Here is a 20,671-nt window from a genome sequence, read left to right as displayed (position 1 = left end):
AAGATAAGCGCTTTCTACGGTTCCTCTTTCGCAAAAACATTCAAGATCCTCCAAGTGTCTATGTAATGGACGTTGCCACGTTTAGGTCGACAAGTTCTTGTTCGGCCCAATTTGTGAAGAATCGCAACGCAAAGGAGTTGCGCCATTATGTCGACCATTATTTCGACAGCGTCGACACTGTTGAAGAAGCCATAGATCGTGCGAAGCAGGTGCGGTATATTCACCAACGAGGTGGGTTCGAGATACGGAACTGTGTTTCCAATTCCCCCGAAGTGCTGCAGAGTCTGGGTGAGCAAACCGCTATTCTATATTTCGAACGACTTGGTATTTCGAACGAAAGTTCTTTGGAACGAAATTTCCGCCAGCAAAATCAAATGGGCAAAACATCTCGTTCGAAGCAAGTCGAACGAAATAAAGATTCGTTCGAAATACAGAATAAGAGTGAAAATGACGATGCAGGAACGCGCGCTGGAAATTACGTGGAACCAGGCTGGTGATGAATTCTCCTCACGCAGCTTCGTGATGAGCTTCTTCCGTATCTACGTGGGGACAAACGACCTACTAAACGAACGGTACTCAGCTGCGTAATAAGTTTTTTCGATCCGCTGGACATGCTTTCACCGTTCACTATCCTCGGGAAGATCATTGTGCAACACTTATGGCGAAGCGGCTGTGACTGGGACGAAGAGATCGGCAGCGACTGCTGGGATATGTGGAAGCGTTGGACAGGTATGTTGTCGGACGTAGAGAGCGTTCGCATCCCTCGATGCTATCTCGGTGATTCTCTTTCCTCCATGGTCGAACCAATCGAGCTGCATGTCTTCATCGATGCCAGCGAACTTGCGTTCGGATGTGTTGTGTACTTGCGTGCCGTAGTTGAGGGAGTAGTGCGATGCAGTCTGGTCATGTCTCGGTATAAAGTAGTCCCGCTGAAACGCCAGTCGGTTCCCCAGCTGGAGCTGATGGCCGCCGTCCTAGGTGCGTGGTTGAGAAAAACCATCATGACAACGCACACACTTAAAATCGACCGGTGTGTTTTCTGGACAGACTCTAAGACCGTGTGCAGCAGAATCCGCTCTGATCAGCACAAATTCAAGCAGTTTGTTGCGTTCGGGATCGGAGAAATCTTGGAACTGACACGAGCGACGGACTAGCGGTGGATTTCAACGAAGCTGAACATTGCCGACGTTTTGACCAAATGGAGTCGGAATCCGATACTACAGAGCGACAGTGAGTAGTTCACCGGTCCATCATTCCTGCACCAGTCCGAAGATCAATTGCCATCTACCGATACGCAGATTGGTGACACTACCGAGGAAGCAAGGGGACTGGTGCTGTTTCACGAAGTGGTCAACGACGGAAGCTGTTTCCGATGGATTACGTTGCTGCGGGGAACAGCATAGCATATGCATTGCGATTTATAAGCAATTGCATTCTCAAAAAGAATGGTAAGCGGATCATTACGACGAAGGCGACTGAAAAGCAACGGCTGCTGGTCAAAGCTCAGTACTCTTCGGTGCAAAAGCCTCTTAGACAGGAGGAATTCCAGAGGGCCGAGATCGTTCTGTGTTCTGAGCGCAGTTCGACGGTTTTCCAGACGAGATGAGTGTGTTGACGACGAACTTGACACTGAATCCAGGGCAGGAACCCGAAAGGATAGCGAGATTCAGCAGCATCTACAAGCTAACATCGGTCCTAGATCAGGACGGAATTCTACGGATGGGCGGCCGAATGGAGACGTCGACCGACATGCCGATAAGAGATTTCCTATCATCCTACCTCGAAAGCACGGGCTGACGGGCAGCTAATTCAAGTCTGCCACGAGAAATTCGGACCTGCCAATCGGGAGACCGTGGTGAATGAGCTTCGCCAGCGGTTCAGGATCCCGAACATCCGAAATGCAGTTTTTCAAGCACAGCGACAGTGCATTTGGTGCAAAGTACACAATAGTAATATTCGTGATACTTACCTACAGCAACCGTGGCACCAGTTGTACGCAACCTGTGAAGAAAAGATTAGTAAACATAAAAATAATCGTAAGATAAATTGAATAAATTATTCAACTCGATTAGCAAATTGAGAAAAAAATAAAAGGTTTCAACGTAGTAAATCCGCTCGTGGTAGTTAAGGGTTTAGGGTTTAGCACTTCTCACACTGACGAAAAACACGTGCTATACGTGACACATGTAACGTTCGCTCGATAGGCTGCAAGTATTCGTGAGAGGTCCGAGTGAATTCAGCGCTGCGAGCGCTGCAGGCGCTGCAGCTTTGTATTCAGCGAGTTTTTCTAAACTGGCAGGATCATCTGTCAAAGCGATAGGCGAACAAAAGCAATCGAACCTGTATGATTACAGGAAAAGAGAAAATAAAGTAAAATTTTGATCACCTATCAAGGTGTTGAAACAGGTGAACAAGCTTTATAATAAAAGTGTAAGGATCCAAACGTTTGCTGCTGCGTGGCCTGTTCCCTAGTGACAATTTGTGCTGCGAAAGTTACAAGCCAAAGTGCAAATGATAACTCATGAATATGAAATTTTGAGTGATAAATTTTGGAACAAATTTACTGCGTGATATGCAAATTCCTTACAGTGTGACAAACAACGCAGTTGAAGAACGAAAACGAGCGTCGATAAACTAAAAATAGATTTTCCTGTTTGTGACAAGAGAAATTTTTCTCTAAATGTAAACTGATTGATAAGAAAGGTGAAGATAACCACTAAATTTCATCCCTTCTGTGCGGGTGGCAGCTACTAAGGGACGGCCTTGAAAACTCTGTGAACGTGTCGTAATTGGCAGGCTGTTGTGATGAACGAAAACCGCTTCACTAATTACCTTCAGCAAGGACCAGCGCAGCAAATGCGTCAGTATCAGCACCAGTGTCGGATATGCGGATCGACGGACGGTCTACGGCGTTGCAGCCGCTGCCAGGTTGCTTACTACTGTTCGCAAGAACATCAGCGTCTGGATTGGAAGCTGCACAAGCTGGAGTGTCGATCGATTCAACTGCTTCCGAATAATGGCCAGCAACTACAGTACGGTGAGACCACTTCCGCCTGCAGGCCTTCACTTCAATCTAGCTCAAGAACGGAGCCAACAATCTTCCAACAGCAGCAGCAGCAGCAGCGGGCGACATCGCTTGGCGGAATGGTGTACGACGGCGGTCGCACTGCTGCACAAAGTGGCGTACGTGATGAAAATTTGTCAACAAACGGATTGCGAACCACTAACACTGGCATGATGGTGATGGATGGAGTCGTTTGTACGGTGGGTTTGAATTTTCTATTCTGTCATTAATTTAGTTTCTTTGTTGCATAGCAGTTAGGGGGCGTCCATAAAGTACGTCACGCTTAGAGGGGGGAGGGGGGGTTGACCTAATCGTGACGATTTGTGACGTAGGGGGGAGGGGGGGTATGAAGTTATGTGACGTCACATGAAAAAAATCAAATGGAAAATTTATTCGGGAAATTATAATTTAGCCTTCATATTAAGACACAACTATTGAAAGCTTCTATAAAATTAACGTACTGATGGATTTTAAAACAAATAGTTAAATTTTTTGAATGAAAACTTTTTTTTAACGTATCTGGGTAAACAGGACTCATTTATTCTATATAGTATGAACTATCCATTAAGGCTTTACAGAATATGCAGTACTCCACTGAAGAGCTGCTTGAGTACCGTCCTGCCTGAAAGATTTTTGCAACCACAAATAGCAGTCGCACAAACTCCTGAAGGGTTACGGGATGCTACCAGAGACCCATGGCAATGTGTTCCCTTGATATTCATGCTGAACTCAATCGATGAACAAAAATTCATACCGAAGTTTAACGGCTACTTTCAAGGTTTTTCGGTATAATCTATACTGCCCCTCACTCAAAAGCTCTCTGAAGGATAGAGTTTACGCCACTTGCGGATTAAATTTCGCATCTAAGGTAGTGTTGAATGATTGCACGATTGAATGAATACACAAAATCATAAAATCCGTCAGAAAAGTTCTTCCAAGGCGTGTTGCTGCAAGACGTCAGCAGGAAGTCCTGATTCTTTCAACTAGATCAGACGAATTTGAGTGGATGGATGTAAAGCGCGTGGATATGCGCGAAACATTAATCGACGGCACATCAGCGACTTCTGAAGCGTATCCGATCGCAGCAATTGGAGATCATGTTCAAAATCCGTGAATCGATGACTTATAAGCTCGAAAATTTTCCTTTTTTTATTTGCTGAAATTCATTTGATAGCTTTAAATAAAAAGGTTGGAATGAATATTCAATTTCTTTTTGTTGTAAACGGGGGGGGGGGGGGGGGTTGCCGTGACGTGACGTACTTTCTCAGGGGGGGTCACGAATGTGTGACGAAATGTGACAAGGGGGGGAGGGGGGGTTGATTTTAGTCAAAATTTGCGTGACGTACTAAATGGATGTCGCCTTAAAACATTTTATTCCAGAAATTTGAATAAATCAAGCAACTTGGTTTTTTATCACTCGGCTTTATTTTTTGTCTAAAATAATTTTAAATCTTCACGTTTTCACGATTACTTTTTTCTAACTTTCTTAACCCACCGTGTACCATTATTTTACAGCGAGCGCCGTCGACGGTATCTTCACCCACACAGCTGCAACTTGTGACGACGACGACGACCACGACGTCTTCGATTGTGAACGTCGAGGATGAACTGCTGTTGAGCGACAATGCAGTATCGAAGTTGTACGCCAGCGAGTCGGTAGAGGAATTGGTAGATTTGGATCAGATCGACGTGGATCACATTTTAAACGAAAATAATTTCCTCAACAATCTGAATTTTTTGGACGAAAATCCCAGCGTGTCAGAGAGTGTGGACAATAGCAGCATCGACTACGGTCGTACCGGTGAAACGAGTGCCATTGGGAATAACAGAAGCACAAGTGCGGATAGGTTTGCTATCGGAACAAACGAACTAACCAGTGAAGGGACACAGAACAACCAGGTTGAGGTGTTGCTTAACGAAGACGACGAAATGCAGCTAACACAAACGGTAGCGGTTGCTTCGCCACTGTCTGGGCAGAGTCAGCTTTCCGGCAGTGGATCACCGATAATGATGGGAAGCAACAGCAGTAGTAATGCCAGTACGGACGAAAGTGTCAGTGCCTTGCTCAACGCGAAGATCGACAATCTGTTAGGACTCGGCCAGCCGGCCGGCACCAGCTCTGATGATGATGCTCTGCTTGCCGACCTTGAGCAAGAGAGCTTGGACGAGGCATGCAGCAGTTTGGTTCGGGACATGAACGAATACGGCGTTTGTGTGCTGGATAGTTTCCTCGGTCCGGAGCGTGGTATGAAGGTGTTGGAGGAGGTTACCGGCATGTACTCGTCCGGAGTGTTTCGGGTAAGTGGCGTCTGCGGGTTGTACCTACTGAAGGGTTCGATTACCTGTAATAAATATAAGTTGTTCACTGGATTATTTTTTAAGTGGTACAATTTACGTTTCGATTCTATCATACTGGGCGCGGGATTGCGGTACGTTAGTGTATAGAATTTTTACTTTCAATTGACATATTAAGATAAAGTCTTCCGGACAAAATGATCCCTTGTTAATTTTAACAAGGACAAGGCGAATTTTGCTAGAGTGCATCATGCCGTTCCTGCCACTCGTTAGAAATAATACGCTTAGGCAGTACCTGCGCGTAGCGTAATTAGGTACCTACCTGCGTGCCTGAAATGATTTGAGTCTAGTTCTTGTCTTCGCCTGGTAAAACGCAAGATTGTGGAATATATCGAATGATGAAGCTAACATTGGACGCTAAAGGAGAAATGCGTCACATTTTTTGACAATTTCTATAAACAAACCAAAAGACTACCCATGGGCAATTGTTTGTTATTATGTCTACACTATGTTATTTATAGTGAATGTAAAGAAAAAAAAAGCTAGAACAGAGAATGTCGCTACCCGATCAAAAACTTGGGTCCGTTCTAACTAGCAGACCCGTAATTATCGAAATTGAAAGTATCACAAACACAGGAAACCGCTGACGCGATTCACGGCCGGTTCTTTCAATCATTCCTATCACCATTACCGTTAAATAGATTTAAAATTTTCAAAGGGATTAGGTAGTCATAATGTGCCACCAACCGGAATGAACCGACTGGCGCCGAAAGAAGCCTAAGACCTATATGAGAAGCATTCAGTCAGCTTCGCTAACGGAGCTTTCTTATCGTGAAATTATTTCCACTCCCCCTATCCATCTGAGGTATTCAGTGTGCACAATGTTACGTCGCACACCGGTCATTATTGCGTGTAGATTTGCACATCAGCCGGCCCCGCTGTCTCGCTCGGCTCATTGTTGATCCCACTGCGATAAGGCGTTATCTACGACGAATTGCATTCCCCGAAATAAACGGGTAAATAATAATATTTCTCCGTATTTCGAACAGGACGGTCAACTGGTTTCTAATCGGGTCGGGATGAATATGCGACACATCCGCGGAGACAAGATAACCTGGATCGGAGGGAAGGAAGCGGGTTGCAGCAATATCGGCTATTTGATTAATCGGGTAAGTTGGTCTATTGTTTGCTTGCTGGTCAAATGTCTAATAAAAGTGGTATTTTTTGTTCTCTTTCTTTCTCGTTGTGGGTAATTAGGTGGATGCTGTCATTACGAACTGTCGACGGATGAAGAACAACGGTAAACTTGGGCAGCACAATATTCGAGAACGAACGAAGGTAAGTGAGTGGTTTGAGCGGGGGATCCTTCGATCGATTGAGATCGGATTCGATTGCGCTGACGTGACTTCGTGGTTTCGGGCCACACACCGTTGATAAGTAGCATTGATGAATATTACTCGCTTATCAGTGGCAGCACTATGTCACATTTCGTGGTTGCTGATGGTTTTGTTTGATTATTTTTTCTGTCAACGGTCAGGAAAACCATGCAATTGTTGCCAGATGGCTTTACTCCATCTTTACGGAAGTCGGCGGCAGATGATACTTTTTTTAGAAAACTCGCACACGACAAGGTACACCAAAAACGACGTACGTGACTGACACAACCTAGAGTCACGTTCCTATGTTTACCTGCAATACATCAGATGACGTTTTAGTTCCCACAGTCTTACCATTTTAACTGCCTATTGGATAAATAATGACATGTCAAAGTACTAATGTGCTATAAGGGGCAAAAAAGGCTAATAATAGGAACAACTTTCCCGTAAAGCAGTGCGTAGCTTCGTTTGCACTTTCTCGGAACTGTTTTTGACTAAATATCGATTAAAGACAACCAGATCCAGCGCACTATGGGCAAAACTGAACCAAAAAAACAGACGCAATTCAGAAACAGTCGATCACCTGATAAAATATGAGTGCTCCTTTGTAAAATTTTGTGTCGAATCGCACGGTGGGTCCACCTCCTTTTTGGTTCGTTTCCCATAGTGCAGTGCATTGTTATATCGGGTGAGTTAATTCACTCTACAGCCTTAATTAGGCAATATTTTATGTATTCTGCATATTCTCTCTCGTCTTTGGCAACATTAGCATATCGAATCTATTCTCGATTGTGCAAAGTTAGTTCGAATATGGAAATCAGCACAATTTATGCTGTTAATGCGTTTCACGCGCATTCGCGAATTATTCGGGACTGAACATTTGCATATATTTTCATTTTAATCAAATATATTACTTCAGTTAGTTAGTCTATCATCTTGAATCGCCCTTCAATTTTTGTTAAAGAATGTTCACAAATTGACGTCCAAAGAAAACTAGTTTCAAAAATATTTGTTTCAAGAACGGTTGCTCACATATAATCCGAAAAAACTGGCACCATGCATCGATAGAAATGGTTCGCAAAGTGAAATCCGTGATTTGTGATGTAGTAGACATACAAATGACCCTTGAGTTGCACATATCAAAATCCACAGTGCAATGATTTATTGCAAATGATCTCAAAGTAGAATGCCATAATTAAAAAAAAAAATACAATCTTACCAATGCGCCATTGTGCTTATCGTGTTCTCAGACCAGAAATTTTCCCGACTAATCCATTTGTCTGCATATAAACTAACAGTGTTTACCTCACATTCGGCAGTGAAGTATTTGTAATATTTGTGTAATGCTTCGAGGTGCGGTGAAGGCCGATGGATCCTCTCCGTTAGTGTTAAGGTAAATGAATATTTGTACTATAAAACAGTATTAGAAGGTGCTGTGGAACCGCGGGTAACTAAGCGGCTCAGCAAGGTCAACCAATAAATGGATAAAAAACACATCATACTTAACTTTACTCTAGGATGGCGTCCCTGGTCAAAAAGCAAACTCCTAGATGGCGAATTTTTTGTGAAAAAATTTGTCAGATGGCTCAAAAAATTTAGCGTGCGAAGCAGTTGAGCCGCTCTGTATATATAACTGCTTGGATTGATCTCGACCCACCAGTCGCTCTTTTTATTTCATCGACCACGGCTTGACTGGTTTGAAAGGTTACTAAATCGAAAACCCGTGTATTTCTTATTTATTTTATAAACGATTATGTTCCTCTTGAAGAAAAGTTGAAAAACTACTTGCATGTTTCGGGGTTTTATACGAACTTCTACCGGCCGACGTGCTAGAGAGATATCGCAGACTTCCTTGATCTGCCCCTCCGACAACTTCTTTCATTTCTAGTCCGTGGTTTTCTTCAGGCCGTTGACACTCTGGTTACTTCTGGAACTGAGCTAGACCTGCAAAATACCCCAAGTGAAGTAATTCATTGGCATTAGAACCGCAATCTCCTGTTGAATTAGCACATTCAGTGAAGTCTTGCCGGAAGCCAACTTTACAGCGGATTTCGTATGACCGCAAGCATACCACTTTATCCGATCTACTAAGTCTATATACGATTTCTCAAATTGATACACTTTCTTCTTATGAGCTTTAAGGTGAAATTAGTCGTCATCGATTCAGCAAATTTCGAAAGTATTTGGTTTGAAACAAAAATTCTGTTCATGAAAATATATTCGCTGTGTTCAGATTGACAAGAAGAATACAGTGAATACATTTCTATTTTTAGGCCATGAAAATTTCTTCCAACATTGGGCTCTCCGACGAATAGTTAATGACTGCTAATTTCCCTTTTCTTACCCAAAATATTTCCTTTTTCTAAGCTGTCTGAATCAAGTAAATTTTCAAGACAAACCCGAAAAAACACTCCGTGCGGCTAAAGGCCTTAATGGATGCGATGTATTAACCCTCTCTGTCCCATGGTAGCACAGGTGCTCCATGACTTCCGACCCTAAAATTGGCCGGGAAAATTTTTGAGGCATTCAAATATGGATATTTTGGTTTTATAACGTAGTAAAAACATTGTTTAACAAGCTGTATAGTTGCGTTTGACCAATTGCTAATTTATAGCTTTTTTACATGATCAAAAACTGTAAACCAACAAAACGCCCCTGGGACAGAGAGGGTTAAAAACACGTGTTGTTGACAGATGAACCGTATGCTCGATCCCAGTAACCCATGGAAAGCAGAGGCGCAACCAAAACATGAACAGATAACAAAAGTTCTCCTTGAAACATTAGCTATAGGGGAAGGGCAGTAAAGACGGACACTGCGGGAAAGACGGACACTTATCGTATTTCATAAACAATAGTTTTTTGAAGCAAACCAATGATGGGAAATGTTTCTATAGACTGAATAAACACTTTTGAATTAAACTGCCGATTTCTAGCAGCGCAGCAAAACAATTAGCAAAACAAAGAAAAAATGCCTAAATACGCTAACCGATGTAATTTTGTGTGTGAAGAAAATAGCTGGTAAATCGTTAAAAAGCAATACTTTCGTGCTATATCGACGACATTACGTGACCCTTCACTGAATGTCCGTTAGAAATCTAGTGAATTTTTGAATATTCAGTAAAAAGTTATTAAAGTTTGAAAAAATGGTATCCAAGTCGGGAAAGACGGACACCCGAAGGTAGGGAAAGACGGACACAAAGATTCCGTATTCATTTTGCCTAACAACGATTTAAATTGCAAATACTTGCATATTATACATGTAAAAGTATCCAGAAGTCATTTAACAGTTGGAATAGGCCAACGATTAATTCATCACCAATTAAAATATTGAAGATTATAAAAGGGAACCATTTTATTTCCTCGCTCAAAGGGGGAATTGGGTAGGGGGTTTTCCCAAGCCAATTCTTTCCTAAATACATGATGAAATATGTTAATCTTTCTTAATACTGATAATTCGTCGGCGCGTGACACCTTTTCGCGAGTGTCCGTCTTTCCCATATCAAGTGTCCGTCTTTCCCGCCCATGCACAGAAACTCTGATTTATACATAATGTTTATAATATTAACCTCCCAGTTGGCTCCGAGGTATGACGCTGGCCTAATAAGCCAGTCGTCGTATGTTCGAATCTCGACTGGGAGAAGTTGTTAGAGTCAATAGGATCGTAGCAACTGGCCCTGCAATTGTCCTGCACTCTAACAGCTGGCTGCGAAGTCTGTCGTAGAAAAACAGAAGGTCAAGTTTCGATAACGGAATGTAGCACCTAGGCTTTGCTTTGTTTATAATATTAAAAAAAGTATAAATTTTGGAAGAAATATTCTAGTACACGCTGTAACTTTATTAGACAGAGACTTAAAGTTTCAGTTTGTATGAAAATTGCAATCAATACAGTTATATTTGAGTAGATATTGACTCTTGACCTTAAGGTGTCCGTCTTTACCGCCCTTCCCCTAGATAGTTTTGCTCTATTGTGTCAACTAGGTATAATGTTATTCCATATTTCATTTAAAAAAAACCACTGAATTCGCTTTATTAATTTCCCAGGAAGAATATTACTTATCAAAGAGAAAATAATTGAGTGAGTCCATTGAAACCATAAAGGAAAATATGAAAAAAATAAACGGTTCAGTGAAACAGGTTCGGGATTCAACCTCTCCGATTCAAAGCAGTTAAAAAGTTATAAACTTTTTATTGTTCAAAGATTGGCAGAAAAAGCACAGCTATAAATTAGCATATGACGTTCGAAAATCGAAAAGATTCGTTTACCTGCATGGAGTCACGTTTTGTTCTCGTGGATCAAACACTAGCCAGCATGGGCCTACGTGAGTAGGTACTGAACACTCAAACTATTTATATCGCTCGTAAAAAAGGCATTATCAAATCGGTTATTGTCGGTGCCGGCAATTCTTGATGGGGAGAGGGGATTGTGCTTCCGATCCGATACTAGTTAAGGCAGGTCATGTTGATATACGAATGGCGTACGTTGCTTACGTTCTTATAGTATTCTAATAGAATCCGGACTTTTGAAACCAAGTTTTTTAAGTAGGTACTCATCAATTCGGACTTCATCTCGGTTGGCATGAGAATGCTTATTTTGGAAGACAATTTCCATCGTTCGACGGTACGTTTAGAACGGCGATATTAATCAATCTCCCACCCAGTGTCGAGCAGCTCAGCACGCAACCACGATGATACACTAAACTGCACACATAGTGTTGTACCTATACCTTACCTTGAAATCGAACGTAGCCCTTTTGGCCTTCCGCAATGCCCGATAAGTCTACGTGATTTCACGGTCAGCGGTCGAACAGTTTCGGTCGTTGTGACCGACTGCCGGCAGTGCGCCTGCGGGCTCGTTCACACGCCCGGTCGGTCACGTATACGGACGGCTGGCTGGCGTTTCGCTTCGCACGTGTGGTTTACCGAAAATTCGTAATGACAGCCGAAGATATCTATATACAAGATAGCTATAGAAAAAGCACGAAAAAGTTTCCACAATCGTGGAACATGAATGGCGATGCACAACATAACATAGAATCTCTTTCATTGTATCTGTGAATGGTTTTTCTTTCCGCTAGCGACGTAACAGAAGAGTAGTGAAAATGCTTTTCGTGACGAAAGTGACTGCAAACTGTATTTATGCATATTTTGCTGGGTTTAACTAACTGCCCTTGTTTGACTTTTTTTTAATTAAGCATAGAAATTCAACTTCACAATATTTACGTCTTGTAGTTAAAACTTTTTGGAGTAAGGATGTTAGAAATATTGAAAATCTACGTTTTTATCAGTAGACTTTCTTAATTTTGGATAAAACAAAATTTTTTTGATGTACCACTAAAAAATCCTAAATGTATTCAAACGGTAATAATTTCTCTATTTTTAAATATTTTGTCGTTTTTTATTTAAATTAATGTCGTGTCAATAAATAAATCAATAAATCAATAGTTCAATAGTATTGAACAATCAAGTTCAATAAATATTGTGCTGTAGCGAAAAATTTAGTAGGCCATGGCCGAAGTCAGACGTCATATGTTTTTGCTCACGCGTTTTTTTAGTTGGAAATTAACTAGTGTTAACTTGCTAGAACAAGCAAGAACCTTTAAATATTACTTACTTAATTGGCCTTGCCGTCCTAAGACTGCTGAACACAATTTCTTCAACTCACTCGGTTGTGGGCTGCCGGCGTTCGATTCCATGGACACCGTGCACTCTCCGCCAGATTTCACTCCACCCGCTCTAACCAGCTTACTTACTCCTGATGGTCGTTTTGTTCTTACCGAATTCGGGTAAACACCATCTTCGCTGGGGAGTTGTCCGGCATTCTTGAAACATGCTCTGCCCATCGTATGCGTCCAGCTTTATTCACCTTTTAAATACTGGGTTCGCCATATAGAACTGCGTGACTTCCTGGTTCATCCTCCGCCTCCATATTCCGTGCTCCTGATACGCCGCCGAATATCGTTCTTAGCACTCGTTCTCCTCGAGCATTTCACGTTTCATAGTCGCAGTGGAGAATGTACCCAATGTTTATTAGAAAAATTGCATGTAGTTTTATACCTAAATATGCTTTATTTTTTCGATAAAATTTAAATCGTGCTGGTTCTATCGTTTTGATTGTTACTGTACAAACGACTGAACCTTTGTTAGCTGATGATATCATTTACTGAGAAGAATTCAGAAATGAAATCATTCGAAGAGTAAAAAGTAAAAAATCATTGCACAATGACATCATTGAACAGTTTAAGAAGATTAAGAATTTGTACGCGTTTTGTTTCATGCGCTAGCATAGTTTAACAGCACTGTTTCGAATAAATGTAATAACTTAAAAAATTGAAATGAAAATATTCGGACCGCAATCTGATAGATGAAAATGGAATTCGATCATAAATTCCAACAGCATTTAAACAGGGTCTTTGTACGACCAAAGAAGTGAAATTCACCAACGAATCAGAAAAGTTCACAAGCAATGATTTGATAAGCTCCGAGTAAAAATATCCAATTTTAAAATGAAAGACATGAAACTTTTCCGGAGGTATCTTTTTTATCGGTCCGTGGGTGTTGCGTGTTTTTAACTTGTAGGTATTTTCTGGATACAGAGCAAAAACGGATTGCCACGAGCCACATAAAAATCCACCCAGAAATACCTTTCTCTCAAACGCAGCGATAAAAATTGGTGTCTTTCCTTCGAAAAAGGCAGATAAGAACTGGTTTGTTTGTTTATCATCCGGTTATGCCTGTTTGCTCGAATGGTTGGAATTTTCCCGATGCACTGGAGACTGCATCTTATTTGATTTGTTAGGATTCTAATTAACATACGCTGTTGCAGCTCTCTTAAAGGTGTTAATTTAATTTTGTTGCAATCTACTCATTGATTTATCGTGTATCCTTTTAGCAGTCTTGATGACCATTGGGTTCCAAATTTGGTTATTTCTGTTCTTGTTTATTTTCTGTCGGAATTTGTCCACAACCGTTGGTCCTAATCTATCAATCAATCAATTCCACGAGTTGAAGCAATTTCTCATTTTTCATATAAGATAAAAAAAACGTGATTTGGGTTTATTACCTCAGAAATCGTGTTTGATTAGACTCCAACCGACATCGGTAAGATTTTCTAATGTCAAGAACACTTAGTGACGCCTTGCTCATCTGTTGGCGAATCTTTCGTCAATTCAGGTGTAGCGATCAATCACGAAACCAAAATAATAAAACTACCTAGGGTATGTTGCTACATCATCGTAATTGCCTATTCCCGTCCTATCCAACACAAATTATTAAAAATATCAGCATTTTTATGACACACAGTGCAAAACTAGGTATTCCCTAATATTTTAGTTAGTTGTCTATCATACGCAATCAATCAAAGTGAGCTGAGATCTATTTAAATGCTTTTTATCATTAAAGAAGTCCTACCAGCCAAATTTCCTACGTTTTTTCATGCGACGAAGAAGACAATGTCGACTAATCGTGCTAATTTCCGTCATTCATAAATGAAAATAGCTCACGCAAGGCATTGTCGTTATTCTACAGCCAGAAAAACTTGCCTGACCTGCAGAAATTTTGTAGAATAACATTTGTCATGCCGTCCTACACAAATACATGCGCGTTAGCTTCGTAAACATTGTTGTGATTTTTAGTTCGGACGATGAAAAATTTTGTTGGACGGATTTTAAAACGGTACGACGAATTTTAGCAATAAAGTCAGTTGCGTAATTTCAATAATATGCTTTAATAGTCGCTTTTCAGTGATTTCAAAGTTCACGGATCGGAAGGTAAGTGTGTTTTAGTCAAATCAGTAAAAGAACTTTTGGAGTATTCACTAAATCCATCCAGCAAATGATGAAAATTAGAATGGCTTTCCTTATTACGACGGGAATTAGAAAAAGACCCTACCTAAATAAAAAACACAACTTTGATTGGTAAAATATAGAAAAAAGGAACTGCGATCGATTCAAACAAAATATTTGTGGCAGGGTTTTCTAACATCAAATAGAAAAAAACACACCCTCTTAAGTTATATACGGTTTCAACGATTTCCAAAAAACATGAAATTTCTAATTTTTTTAAATTTTTAAATCAAATCTTATGAATTTTACTGTTCGTTTCCCTTTGTACGAATGTTTTCTTATTTAAAACCGCCTACTGACATTCAGAAGAGCCTACACAGATGTTTCGAGTTCCGACAAGTTAACCTTGATGGCCCATAGAGTCCCGAGTTGGTCACATTACCCTGTGAGAAATAAAAAAACCACACCTATGAATTAAAAAAAAAAAAACAAATCAACCCAGCGTCATCCCAACCACCGCTAGCAGCAGAGGGTATGTGAGTGCAAGTGCGATTGCTTGGATGGATGGGTGTGTTTTTCTTTCTTTTCTTCGCGCTTCGCGTCGAGTTGCGATTTTGTTGTTCTTTCTTCTGCAATCACCACACTACACTCTATACACGGCCGACGCGGTGGCGACGGGCAGCTTCAGCAAAGTCACGTACGCCAAAATTTGGTACCTACCTACCTACCTACCGTTGGTGGCGTATTGCGAATTTAGCGCGCACAGTCTGGACGTGTGCAAATATTTATAGCAAAAGCAAAGGGATTGTCGTTAGCGGGAATTACCGCTCTGAGATCATAGAATGAATTCAAGGAGAGAACAACGCATGGTCGACCTATTGCGATGGCCGATGAGTAATCGATGAATCGGCTCACCTTGCGAAAGCCGGTGTCACCTATTGGTCACTAGTACGAAACGAATATTAGCAATCAATTACACTGCAGTTTATTGCTTTTTTGTGTGCTTACAGGCGATGGTAGCCTGCTATCCTGGATCCGGCTCACACTACGTCAAACACGTGGACAATCCGAACCGGGACGGTCGTTGCATCACTGCCATCTACTACCTCAATCTCGATTGGGACGTACAGAAGAGTGGTGGCCTCTTGCGGTAGGTATTCAACCCCTTTAATATTGAATTGAATCAGCAAAATAAGTTTTCACAGGATTTTCCCGGAAGGCTGCCACGACCGAGTAGCCGACATCGAACCTGTATTCGATAGGATACTATTTTTCTGGTCTGACCGACGGAATCCGCACGAGGTGCAACCAGCTCATCGAACCCGCTATGCCATCACCCTGTGGTATTTGGATGCCGAAGAACGGGAATCGGCCCGCCTGCGATACCAGCGGGATTACGATAGCAAGAGATTCAACGCGTGAGACCGGCGGCTAGGTTCGATATTCGTTGTTCGAAAAGTTCTTGTACCAGTCACACCCATTAGCACTCAGCGCATGCACATGCAGGACGGATAGAACTCTATATTACGTTACGACAGCTAGAAGGACAAGTGCGCTGCCTGCAGGGCTAACATAAGCGCTTCGAACCGTTGATTTAGGATACCAAAAAATGTGATACTCTATTGCTGATTTTATTGCAAATCAAATGTTATTATTTTTCCAATGTATTTCTGTTGTTATGTACATAGAAGAACAAAAGCGATAACCAGTAGCTTTTTTTACTAAATACTTGAAAAATTAGTCAAATGATAGGCATAAGGCACGAACTGTTCCAAACAGATGCAAGAGACCGGTCGCACCGATTAAACGACGAAAGTATCAGGTCTATTGTAACATTAGTCAAATTATTCACCATATAAGTTATCATCGTGAAATGTAGGTTAGCATTTTATCCATGTGAATTGAAAAATTTTTTGATTCAAAAAACATCAGTACATTGATACCAAGAAAAGTTTTTTATGGCAAGTTGGTGTTTGGTTCTAGATTAAGCTTTGTATACAAAAAATAATACGTTTGATTGAAGCAAACAAAATTTACCCCTGATTCAGAAATAAACCGAAGGATTGTTTCGGAAATTTGCCAAGCTGTGTAACAAACAAAATGTTTAAAAATTCTTGACATTGTAACAATGAGAGTATAGTTTTTCAAGTTATTAACGGTGGCTGCGAGTACGTTGAGCAATGCTAATATCCGAAGTCCCGCAACAAAATTTTAAATCTGTGTGTCAACACACAATCGCTGTACCTTACAACGATGGGTGGAATTTCTTACTCAAATTAATCGTCATTGAAGGCGAAATCGATACGCAAAAAGGATCGATTTAACCCTCTAACGGGTAAGACCGTCTGAAGCCGGCCTTCGTTTTTGGAGCTCCAGAACCACATGGTCTTGAATATTAACCCTCTAACGGGTAAGACCGTCTGTAGACGGCCTTCGCTTTTTGAGCTCCAGAGCCGAATACGAAATTTGTTTTTAATTGGCAATATGCAAAATGTATTCAGAACAGATTTCTTGACATTTTAATACTAATATCATAACATTCTGACCATGCATTCAAAAGTTATCATTTTTCAAAAACAAAAATTCCGAAAAATTCCAAAAATAATTAATGCGCGAATATTCCCTTTTTTACTTTTGAAGGAAAAGGACATCTAGAACAAAATGATTGACCTAAAAGAAATTTCTATGAGTAAATTTCATGCATTGTTTTAATTTTGTAATATATCTGAATTGAAAAAATATCTGGGCAGAGCGTTAGACATGAAAAAAGAAAAAGAGAAATTGGACTTTTTCTTGCCTGGCACTGCTCAAGATAATTATTTTTGCATGAAAATCAGAACTTAAGGTTTTTTTATGTGTACTTTCATGATAAAATAGTCATTAGCTTGATCGCATCATTTTTACGGTGTTGCCCGTTAGAGGGTTAATATCACAACATTCTGACCACGCGTTCCAAAGTTATCATCTTTCAAAAACAAGAAATCTGAAAAATTCTGAAAAAAGTTATGGTGCGAATATTCCTTTTTTACTTTTGAAGAAAAATGACATTTAGAACAAAATGTTCGACCTCAAATTTTTTCTATGAGTAATTTACATGCTTTTTTTCAATTTTATGATATTTTTTAAATGAAAATATATTTGGGTAGAGCGGTAGGCATAAAAAACTAAAAAGAGAAATTGGACTTTTTCATATCTGGCGGTTCTCCAAATGTTTTTTCATGAAAATCAACACTCGAGCTTCTTTTGAGTATACTTTCATGATAAAGTAGTCATTTGCTTGATCGCATCATTTTTACGATGTTGCCCGTTAGAAGGCTAAGACTACAATTGGTAAGTAACTTTAGTTTCATTGCAGATTGCTAATTACAGCGTTCAAAACTTGTTCTAGCTATTGTGCATGCCTCGAAAATCGTACTAGTTTCAGCAACGGATTTTTGAAACAGATGAAACTGAAAAAAGGAAAAAACCGACAAAACCAACTGCAAAGACGATCAAAGTAGGCCATGCTTTTTCAATCTTAAGCGAAGTGAAAAAGCACTTTCCGTGTTTTTTCGTTAAAAATTGTACAGTAAAGAAAAACAGAGTGCAATAAGTGTAGAAAAACTTAATATAAAAATACCCTGGGCTTTGTTAAGGTGATTGAATAACGGAAAAAACAAAAAACAAAGTGATCTGTGTCAAATTATAAATATATTCCCCAATTTTAATCTCAATCCTCGGGGATCTGCGAGTCTTCAACCGTTTTCGAGGACGGAATATACACTTTGAAGGCGAACTTCGACTTCGGGAAGGACCCGGTATTCATCACGGTGCATTCCTGTTCGGTGGTTTGGAAACCCTGGCAGGGATCGCCGATTACCACCAGATCCGGCAGTGGGTAGAGCGACATGGCAGCATCGTAGTTCCAGTGAACCGGGAGTGCTATCGGATGCAGAGGAGCCAGCGTCCCCTGGCTGATGAGCGTACGAGCAAACTACATATAGGAAAAAAAACATTATAGTGACAGCTTTTCAAAAAACGCATCACACATACATGATCCTCCAGTTGACCACTTTTAGGAAAATGAATTGTATTACGACACAGCTTGGTCACCAAGTCGGATCGACAGACAACAATCTGCTGGGTACAATATTGAAGCCGACACGGATTGGTCGCCAGGACTATTCTTGGGTAGCGTTTCTTTAAATCTGCGGCTAAACATTCCGGCAACGGTTGGCGGGGCAGAATATTTGCAGTGGCGGGATCGTCGCATGACGGCACTAAAACAATGTCCGTTTCCATCTTTAGCCGTTCGCAGTTGGATAGAATTTCCGCCAGCGCTTGAAACCGACCCTTTAAGGAGTACACATTTTCGTAATTCTTTGCAAACGGACCCATCATAACAATGGCCACAGGTGGAAATTCGTCAAACCCTTGCAGTAGCAACTTCAGCTTTTGCAATACAATCGGACTATCCAGCCAACAGTCAGACAAAAAGACAATACTGTCTCCATTGTTGTTTTTCTCCAGCTCCGCAAGATTGCGTGAATATTTCAGCAAACTTTTGGAACGACCACCCCAGATGTTGATAGTGCCAAAGAAAGCACGGCTGCTGCTTGCTAACTCGGTTACGGGAAATCCCATTTCCTCTATCTTAAGCACGCCATCACGAAATTTTCCACAAGCAAGCACGAAACAACCCTCGCAGAACAGTCCGGACGAAAATGCGGTTTCACTCAGGTCGATAGGAACCACTCCCGTTGGATCTTCCAAGTAAAACTTACCCTCGGTCAACTGCGTCAGTAGACCCAAAATGACCACCTGTGGAATGTTATGGTGCAATTAATAAAAAAAAATGCTTGTGTCAAAAACCATTCGACTTACATCGTTCATTTTGGACGTCGACAAAAGCATTTCGATCTTTTTTAGTGCCAATCGTTTCACGTTGTTATTCAAAACAAGCTTACTAGTGTTGAACATCTCGTGACGGCTGGTCTTCTGCCAGAGCATCAGATACCGGTCGCGAATGTATTGTGATTTGACTTCCGGTCCCGGCAGTAGACTTCGCTTACCGCTGGTCGGTAGGAATTTCTTTTTCTCCTCACAGTAGCGAAATTTTGGCACGTCGAATGCGTTAATAACGCTGAAAACGGTCTCGTTGTCTTCGAGCCCGGTATTGTTGGCCTCCTTGATAGCAATTTCGATGTGTTTCTTTTCCACCACCGGCAGTTCCAGGCTCTGGCCTTGTACGTGATTGGCAACGTTTTGCAACCATTGTTTACGGTCCGCCTCCGGTAGTGGAGCAATCTGCTGGGCTAGAAATAAACTCGCCTCACTGGAGTGGGCAGTTTGCGATGGTTGACAATTTTTTAAATTAAATGAGCGATAAATTTTAAAGCGCAATTACCTTCGTATTTGGAAGCCACTGATATTGAAACGTGATACGATTTGAGCCTTTAACCTAGGCAATTCGTTCATTCTGGTATAAAATATGTAGTAAAATCAAACTAAAACACCAGCAGTAAACAACAACTAGCTTGCTCCGAGTTTATGTTATTTTAATAACTTTATAAAGTAAATAAAGCTAATAAAACTTTCCATGATTCGACTGAAAAAAATAGGCGCGAATTATCAACAATCAGTTTTCGATTGATCCATTGATCGGATTGGTCAGTTTTCTTTTTGCTCAGACGCTATTAATAGCCTTTTGGCGTACGCAGCGCTGCGTAGCGTGAAAAAAAGAAACAGAAAATGTCTGCAAATCGCATAAATATCTATACACGCTAAACTTCACTTATAAAAGTGTAGAGTATTTGCGATAATTTTTAAACTGGATTAAAATTTAGAAAGTCAAAAAACATTAAATGCAAATGTTGCCTTTTTCGTCGTCTAAAGGGCGACTAAAACACGACTTCCATCAAATTTCTGTGTTTGAGTCATTCCACGTCAAGTGTCCGAGTGCCATGTAATCGACCCTCTCGGATTTGAACCAAATTTTGTCAGAATGTTCGTTTCAGGCACCCCATCGACGACAGTAAACGTCAGCGACAGCATGTCCTGGGCTCAAAATGTGACAGCGGGCCCAAATCAAGCTGCAGGCAATCGAGTGAAACGAAGTGATGCTATTTCATTTGCGCTCACGCTGAGATGTTGGCTGCGAAAGCATGGTCTAGATC

The 20,671-nt window shown here is 41.0% G+C and overlaps 2 protein-coding genes across 2 annotated transcripts; one reads left to right on the top strand and one right to left on the bottom strand.

Moving 5' to 3' along the window:
- Nucleotides 1–2,320: 2,320 nt before the first annotated feature.
- Nucleotides 2,321–16,645, top strand: LOC128737405 (rho GTPase-activating protein gacZ). Its single transcript, XM_053832073.1, has 6 exons — nucleotides 2,321–3,264; nucleotides 4,580–5,362; nucleotides 6,409–6,528; nucleotides 6,617–6,697; nucleotides 15,527–15,666; nucleotides 15,722–16,645. Exons 1-6 carry the CDS (start codon nucleotides 2,806–2,808, stop codon nucleotides 15,936–15,938), a joined length of 1,800 nt encoding a protein of 599 aa, XP_053688048.1. The 5' UTR covers nucleotides 2,321–2,805; the 3' UTR covers nucleotides 15,939–16,645.
- A 1,580-nt stretch (nucleotides 16,646–18,225) lies between these two features.
- Nucleotides 18,226–20,018, bottom strand: LOC128737598 (DNA polymerase epsilon subunit 2). Its single transcript, XM_053832307.1, has 4 exons — nucleotides 19,903–20,018; nucleotides 19,380–19,830; nucleotides 18,549–19,316; nucleotides 18,226–18,489 (listed from the first exon to the last, which is right to left on the bottom strand). Exons 1-4 carry the CDS (start codon nucleotides 19,971–19,973, stop codon nucleotides 18,226–18,228), a joined length of 1,554 nt encoding a protein of 517 aa, XP_053688282.1. The 5' UTR covers nucleotides 19,974–20,018.
- Nucleotides 20,019–20,671: the final 653 nt, after the last annotated feature.

Source organism: Sabethes cyaneus, chromosome 1, assembly GCF_943734655.1.
Source record: "Sabethes cyaneus chromosome 1, idSabCyanKW18_F2, whole genome shotgun sequence".
In the NCBI taxonomy this organism is placed as follows: Eukaryota; Metazoa; Arthropoda; class Insecta; order Diptera; family Culicidae; genus Sabethes; species Sabethes cyaneus.
This window is presented reverse-complemented; position numbering and strand designations above follow the sequence as displayed.